Source organism: Phyllobates terribilis, unplaced genomic scaffold, assembly GCF_046119375.1.
Source record: "Phyllobates terribilis strain yellow unplaced genomic scaffold, ASM4611937v1 Scaffold_7__3_contigs__length_470593459, whole genome shotgun sequence".
Taxonomy (NCBI): Eukaryota; Metazoa; Chordata; class Amphibia; order Anura; family Dendrobatidae; genus Phyllobates; species Phyllobates terribilis.
The window spans coordinates 391,530,282-391,538,416 of NW_027362767.1; the positions used below are offsets into that span (position 1 = coordinate 391,530,282).

Sequence of the window (8,135 nt, forward strand, 5' to 3'; positions counted from 1 at the left end):
GCTCAGGCCGCTCTGCTCCTCTGCTCTCCTTACTGACTCTGACAGACTGACCCTGATCTTTGATGGTGCCCACCTTATATACTCCCTCTATGTGTGAGCTCAGGTGACCAGCACCCAATGAGCTCCTATCTTTACCCAGGCTGCTCCCCCTATCTGCCCCTACACTACTTGGGATGTTCCACCCCCCTCCCACTCCAGCCAGGAACAGACTCGGTCGTACCTGCACATTTCTAAGTGGGAGTACCGTTGGTCTGTTCCCCGGAAATGGGATGTGTGTAGTGCATGCAGCCTACCGAGCTCAGTTCCACACTCCATCCTTACCCGGGAGTGGAATATCACACCTCTGGGTTGAGGTGCAATACCCCTGTAGCAGCCGAATCCTCAGGGTGCTACATTTGTATTAAGAGAGTTTAATTAAATTAGTGATGTGTATATTGTAAACATTGGCTGATCTATGTGTGAGATTGAACAATACCTGTGGCCCAGTGAGGTGTAAAATTGAACAATGCCTGTGCAACTGAATGGCAGACCCCCATAGTGTGAAAGTAAATAGTGTCATACACACTGGCAGTGCATTGAGTTTCTTAGTTAACCTATTCCTGAACAATTCATCTCCCCCACTGATATGCCAAAACGAGAATGAGATTTTTTTTTTCACTGAACTTTATGTACATGCATAAAAGAGACAAAGCATGAACAAGAGACATAATTCTGCAGAAAAAAACGCACCAAAAATGTATCAAAAAACCCAGCAAAACCTGCGTTTTTGACGTAGCTTCTTTCCTGCCACAGATCCGGTTTTGCTGCAGATTTGTGACGCAAAAAAAACATGATGTGTGAGCATAGTCTAAGACTTGCCAATTGATGTGCCATCTCAGAAACTAGTTTTTCCTACAGAAGAGTATGTAATAAGCTGTATCGGCAATGCAGAGGTTGTAGTCTAAACCAGGAGGAAGAGAAAAAACACTTGTGAATAGTGAGCTGCCATTACAGAGAGAGCAAGGATTGTCACTAGAGAGAGAAGCAAATACGCTTATTCCTGTAAATGAAGAGTATATCCACCTACAGAGGTCAGGGGAAATCATAGATACTTATTCCTGTCTATTAAGTTTTTTACACAATAAGCATTTGGAGCCTGAATGTGAAGAAAATTTCTACATCAGATACAGCCGGATACAAGCACCTGTGTGTGAGAAACGTTAAAGCAGTAAATGAGTCAGTAGACTACAATTGTCCAAGATGCCCTACAAAAGCTTCTGCAGGGTACAGCTACCAAGAGAGGTGACTGTGGGAAGGGAGCCGTGACCTTCACTGTGTATGTGTGCTTCACTGTGTAGGAAGTACACAGATTGTGTCTGTGTGAAGGAAGTGCTGCTGTGGTGTTTGCCAGCAGATTGTTGCAAGTACCAGTGAACTGCCACTGTATCCATTCATTGCTGTAAACCAATTTTCCATCTATGTTCGTGCTTATTATTTCTAAAAGAGATGTTATAATATTAAAACTCAACTTCACTTGAACTGTTGCTGGTTTCCGTCTGTTTTGCTGTCTAGTAAGGGGCAGTATATCCATATTTTGTAAAAGTGCTTCCACACTTTTCATGACACCTCCTACATGTCACTGATTTTCATTTTGAAGTAGCTTACACAATTGCTCACTACAATGGTATCATATGAAGTAAATATTGTATTTTCTCATTACACAAACAGCAAGGCCACACTAAGAAGAATAAGAAGAATTGAAATTCCCCCAAAAATTCTAGAAAAAACACAGCAAAAAAAGGCAGCAGTGTTTACCTGCCCAGATATTCAAAAAACCAAAATGCACTACCAGGGTGCAACAAACCCTCATAAAGATGACGGCTACACAGGTGCAAAATACTGATGAGATAACCATATTTTCCATTTTCAACCCCTGGCAAAAATTATGGAATCACCGTGCTTGGATGATGTTCATTCAGTTGTTTAATATTGTTGAAAAAAAGCAGACAAGGCACAAAACTAAAGTCATTTCAAATGGCAACTTTATGGCTTTAAGAAACACTAACAGAAATCAAGACAAAAAATCTGGTACTCAGTAAGGGTAATTTTTTTCAGACCAAGCAGAGGGAAAAAAATATGGAATCACTCAATTCTGAGGAAAAAATTATTGAATCATGAAAAACAAACACACAAAAGAACACTCCAATACATCACTAGTATTTTGTTGCGCCACCTCTGGCTTTAATAACGACTCAGAATTCAAGAATGCACAAAGTTCATGACTTTTCCTATCTTTATGTTCTAGGGTACGGGTGTCTGTGCCTTGCTGTGTTCAGTACTTGAAGATCCCACGTATTTCGCTACCCCAGGCAAATTTAACCCTAACCATTTCTTGGATTCTGAGGGAAATTTTAAGAGAAATGAGGCCTTCGTACCATTTTCTTTAGGTAAGTACACACAAGACAGAATATCTCTGGACTTCTTAAACCCTATCCTCACATTGAAAATAAAAATCAGCATGAACACATGATCCTGTGTAGGACTTTCATTTAGGATGTTCATGATCATGCAGAAAAGCAAAAAAATGTACTGCAGATTTCTTCCTTTCAATGCAAAATTAGCAAAGTTTAATTACTAAATGTTTTTCTCTGCCTTACAAAATTGAAAAATTGCAGCACACAAATCCGCACACAAATTAAAAGTCATATAGGATGTGCAAAAACATAAGGGTAGGGGGCATTGTAAGAATTAGAAGTCATCATATCCATTTTAATTCAGTTTGGTCCACAAATCTGTTTTAGACATACTAGAAAACATAAGCGCTGATTTACCAATCTATGTAAGTCAATGAAAAATATGTCTAAATGCCATAGATATGAATCCTTTTAATAAAACAAGTAGTTACATGACTCAATTATTAGCAATGTCTGCCACTTGGTGTTGTTTTAGCCCGTGTTAGCTGAGGTCCACACAGTTGATGATTGAAGTACTACCTGCTTAGGGGGGAGATACAAGCACACCCCTGTCATGCGTACAAGTTTTAATAAAACTCCTTCATTGCTGGTAAACAAAGGAAATAGTTTATAGAATTCTACATATGAGATGTTAACACTGAATGGAAAAGAAACCTCTCTGTTCAAGTGTTAAAATATGAATGGATGTGTGACCACAGATGGATAAGAGACCATGATGGTCAATGAATGCTCAGAGTGGTGATATCAATTCATGAGGAATGTCCCCCTTGTGGAGTGACTCGGTGTTTGACTGCGATGGTCACGTGTCTATGTATGATCAGCCATGGCAATGCCGATGTCGGCAAGATGCGGCAGTCAGCCATGGTCATTAGAAGATTTGAAGAAGAATATGGCCCAGTGTTACGAGTCATGAGAGATTTTATACATAAGAAAATACAAAGGTCTTCTGTGTATTTGATGAGATTTATTCTTTCTCCCTGCAGGGAAGAGATTATGTATTGGAGAAGGTTTGGCCCGCATGGAGCTCTTCCTGTTCTTTACATCCATTCTTCAAAATTTCGTTCTGACTTCACAGACACAGTTTACAGACTCGGACATTTACCCCAGAATGGCTGGTTTTGCCAATGTTCCCATTCCTTACCAGATGTCTTTTGTGTCACGTTGACAGAGAAACTCTTTGAGGACTATTTCAGTCCTACATGCTGAAAGATTTGATATGTAGACATAGGGCACATGGAAATATACTGTATGTTACTACTCATGGAAAAGCCATTATATACTTTTTACTTTACTGTACATTATGTAAATGGGCAGAAACTGCAAATCCCTCTGGATAGTTTACAAAATCTAAAATATGACGATGCTTAAAATGTTCAGAAATAATGAGTTGCACTTAAAAGTGATTTTAAAATCTGACTTATTACATTTTTATTTCTAGCCCATGTTGTACCTAACAATTTCCAAATAACACAAAACCCTGATGAGGGTATGTTCACACGTGGCAATGTTTCTGCACTTAAAAACAGAGTGATGGCAGGAAAAACGGTCTGTACAGTATGTGCATTTTTGCGGGTGGTTTTATTTGCGTTTTTCACAGGAGCGATAAGTCCCTTCCCGACATGCGCCATGTATATATGACACTGCGGGAGCCGCGTTTCCACAAACCGCCATACATACACTTCCTCATGATCGCGCGGGCTCAGCTTTATATAATATCACCGATCGCAGACAACTAACCCTTCTGATGCCACTGTCAATAGTGGCACCAACATCGAGGAGCATCACAGAGGGAGTGAGCTCCCTTTCTGCTCCCATCGGCACAATGCGATGTGATTGTGTTGTGCCAATGGTCTCCAAGGTGACCATGGGCCTCAAGATGGCCACGGGGTCACCCAGGGACAGTGGACTGTTGACTCCTGCTCAGAACAGGAGCTGGCATGCCTCCTCCCTGTGTGAGAGATGCTGTTCTGATGCCCTGCAGTTCCGAAGCATTGTGGAGTATCAGATCAGCGATCGGTCAGTGTAAAAAAACGATGCTTTATCATCATACCACCGAACAAAAAGTACTATAAAACACGATCAAAAGACAAATGTAAATAAAAATGATACTGCTAAAAAAAGCCGGCAAAAAACAAGCCACCATACAGCTCCATCAGCAGAAAAATAAAAAAGTTATAGCTCTCAGAATAAAGCGATGCAAAAATAATTATTTTTTTTATAAAATAGTTTTTATTGTGTAAAAGCGACAAAAAAAAGGTATAAATATGGAATCGTTGTAATTGTACTGACATGAAGAATAAAGTGCCTTATCAATTTTACACCACATGGAATAGCATAAAAAGAAAAAAAAATTCCTGAATTCCTGATTTTTGTTCATTTTGACTCTCAAAGCTTGAAAAAGAAAGCGATCAAAAAATACGTGCCCGAAAATGGTACCAATAAAATTGTCAACTCGTCCCACTAAAAAGAAGCTGTCACATGACCGTTGGCTGGCGGCGTCCTTGCATATTGGTCCATCTCCCACTGTGCAAGAGCGCGCACTTGATCTCCAGTCCAGTCTGCTAGCCTGGCTTCCCTCCATGCTGTCTGCTTGCCTCTGCTTCTGCTGCTTAAGGGCGGCGCCCGATCACTTCCTGCTTCTTGTAGCTGCTGCAGGCACACCCCTTGTGCATCCTCAGCCTATTGCTGTCTGTCACCAGGTATTTAACCCAGCTCCTCCCTGGAATCCATGCCTGAGCATTGTGTTCTGTCAGTTTGCTTCCAGTCACTGATGTGCCAGGTCTTGTCTATGCTTCCTGCCTTGCGGTATCAGTTCCTGTGTCTGAACTGTGTCCTGTCCAAACTATCTTCTAGCCTGTTGTCTTCTGCCTATCCTGGAGGCTGTATTTCCAGGCCAGTGAGAACACGCTCCTAGCCTGTTCTTTCCACCTTCTAGGGGCCGCATACCTAGACCCGTTCCTGTATCTTGCCTGTTCCTGTCTGAACACGCTCCTAGCCTTTTCGTTCCGCCTTCTAGGGGCTGCATACCTAGACCCGCTCCTGTATCTTGCGGCTGTGTCTGCTCTTGTCTGAATACTCTCCAAGCCTGTTACCTGTTTTTCTCTATGTCCGTACCTTCCCTTTTCCTGCAGAATCTGATCCTGTACCTAACTCCTACTCGTTGTCCCTGTACTCCCATTTGTGAGTTTAGAGTCCACTCGCTACTTCATTGCAAGTATCCTGTATGTACCTGGTTCTTGGAGGCTGTATTTCCAGGCCAGTGTGAACACGCTCCTAGCCTGTTCTTTCCGCCTTCTAGGGGCCGCATACCTAGACCCGTTCCTGTATCTTGCCTGTTCCTGTCTGAACACGCTCCTAGCCTTTTCGTTCCGCCTTCTAGGGGCCGCATACCTAGACCCGCTCCTGTATCTTGCTGCTGTGTCTGTTCTTGTCAAAATACTCTCCAAGCCTGTTACCTGTTTTTCTCTATGTCCGTACCTTCCCTTTTCCTGCAGAATCTGATCCCGTACCTAACTCCTACTCATTGTCCCTGTACTCCCGTTTGTGAGTTTAGAGTCCACTCGTTACTTCATTGCAAGTATCCTGTGTGTACCTGGTTCTGCCTTTCCCTTCCAGTCTGTTCCGTGTGAACAGAGCCCTGTCCCCTCTGCTCTGCCTTGCGCTCCGCTCCGGCGGTTCTTGACTGCTCTGCCTTGCTCACCGCTCCTGCGGTTTCCGCTCTGCTCTGACCCTTTGCTCGCTGCTCCGGCAGTCTCGCTCTGCTCTGACGCTTTGCTCGCTACTCCGGCAGTCTCGCTCTGCTCTGACCCTTTGCTCGCTGCTCCGGCAGTCTCACTCTGCTCTGACCCTTTGCTCGCTGCTCCGGCAGTCTCGCCCTGCTCTTACCCTTTGCTCGCTGCTCTGGCAGTCTCGCTCTGTTCTGACCCTTTGCTCGCTGCTCCGGCAGTCACGCTCTGCTCTGACCCTTTGCTCGCTGCTCCGGCAGTCTCGCTCTGCTCTGACCCTTTGCTCGCTGCTCCGGCAGTCTCACTATGCTCTGACCCTTTGCTCGCTGCTCTGGCTGTCTCGCTCTGCTCTGACCCTTTGCTCGCTGCTCTGGCAGTCTCACTCTGCTCTGACCTTTTGCTCGCTGCTCCGGCAGTCTCGCTCTGCTCTGACCCTTTGCTCGCTGCTCCGGCAGTCTCGCTCTGCTCTGACCCTTTGCTCGCTGCTCCGGCAGTCTCGCTCTGCTCTTACCCTTTGCTCGCTGCTCTGGCAGTCTCGCTCTGCTCTGACCCTTTGCTCGCTGCTCCGGCAGTCACGCTCTGCTCTGACCCTTTGCTCGCTGCTCCGGAAGTCTCGCTCTGCTCTGACCCTTTGCTCGCTGCTCCGGCAGTCTCACTATGCTCTGACCCTTTGCTCGCTGCTCCGGCAGTCTCGCTCTGCTCTGACCCTTTGCTCTCTGCACCGGCAGTCTCGCTCTGCTCTGACCCTTTGCTCGCTGCTCCGGCAGTCTCGCTCTGCTCTGACCCTTTGCTCGCTGCTCCTGCAGTCTCGCTCTTCTCTGACCCTTTGCTCGCTGCTCCGGCAGTCTCGCTCTGCTCTGACCTTTTGCTCGCTGCTCCGGCAGTCTCGCTCTGCTCTGACCCTTTGCTCGCTGCTCCGGCAGTCTCGCTCTGCTCTGACCCTTTGCTCGCTGCTCCGGCAGTCTCGCTCTGCTCTGACCCCTTGCTCGCTGCTCCGGCAGTCTCGTCCTACTCCTCTCTCGCTCACCGCTCCAGTCGGCCTTGTCCTGCTCTTCTCTCGCTCACCGCTCCAGGCGGTCTCGTCTTGTTCTGCTCTTGCTCGCCGCTCTGGGCGGCCTCACTCTGCTGTTTGACCATTGCATCTGCGTTTCTGTTCCTGAGTTCCAGTCTGTACTGGGTCCTATCCACTCGGTGCTCCATCCTGTCATACCTGCCAGTACCTCCCTGCCTGCATACCAGTCGTGCTTACCAGCATCCGCCAGTCTGCATAGCAGCCGTGCCTGCCTATACCCAGCAGTCTGTGTGCCAGCCTAACCTGCCTGTTCCTGTATTCCCCTGTGTGGGCCAACAGCCGTGACCGGGTTCTGTCCTGGAGTAGGACCTGGTCCCTCTGCTCGGTTCCTCCTTGTTGCACTGGCGTCGTATGCTGTCGTGCGACCCTGGTCGGATCGGGTGGATACTTAGTTACTCCCCTCCAGGCATTCACTCTCCGGCACGGTCCAGTGGAATCACTACATATACACGCACACGCCACTCAGCCCGGGCATGTGCTTTACAAAATGCTTGCAATAAAAAGTATATTTTAGTGTGTGATAGCAGGCAAACATAAAAAACTTGCTATAAATCTGATGTAATGTAATCGCACCGACCCAAAGAATAAAGTCGTCTAATCACTTACACTGCACAAGGAACGGTGTAAAAAATAAATAAAACCCATTCTTCACCTGCTGTTGATTTGTTCATACTGACTCCCAACGATCACAACAAGGCGCGGATCACATTTATCCTGCGCTATGCTCTGAGCGCTTACACGGGGTTTCTGTGTAAATCTCTGAAATATGTGATTCTGAAGGAACCCCTGGCAGAAGATGCCCTATAATGAGGCAGATGGAGGCACTGTGGATGCCGTCTGACCTGTGATCTTGCGGTGTCTGTCTTTTTAGGCGTGCATTAAACC

General features: G+C 46.0%; 1 protein-coding gene across 2 annotated transcripts in view; it reads left to right on the top strand.

The window, feature by feature from the left end:
* LOC141154959 (cytochrome P450 2G1-like) overlaps positions 1 to 7,901 on the top strand; it is a 103,628-nt gene extending 95,727 nt beyond the window's left edge. For both annotated transcript variants that reach the window (XM_073641536.1, XM_073641537.1), the window contains exons 8-9: positions 2,285 to 2,426; positions 3,437 to 7,901. In XM_073641536.1, the coding sequence (XP_073497637.1) occupies positions 2,285 to 2,426; positions 3,437 to 3,618 (324 nt within the window). In that variant the 3' untranslated portion in view covers positions 3,619 to 7,901. The remainder of the gene's footprint in view (positions 1 to 2,284; positions 2,427 to 3,436) is intronic.
* The last annotated feature ends 234 nt before the right edge of the window (positions 7,902 to 8,135 follow it).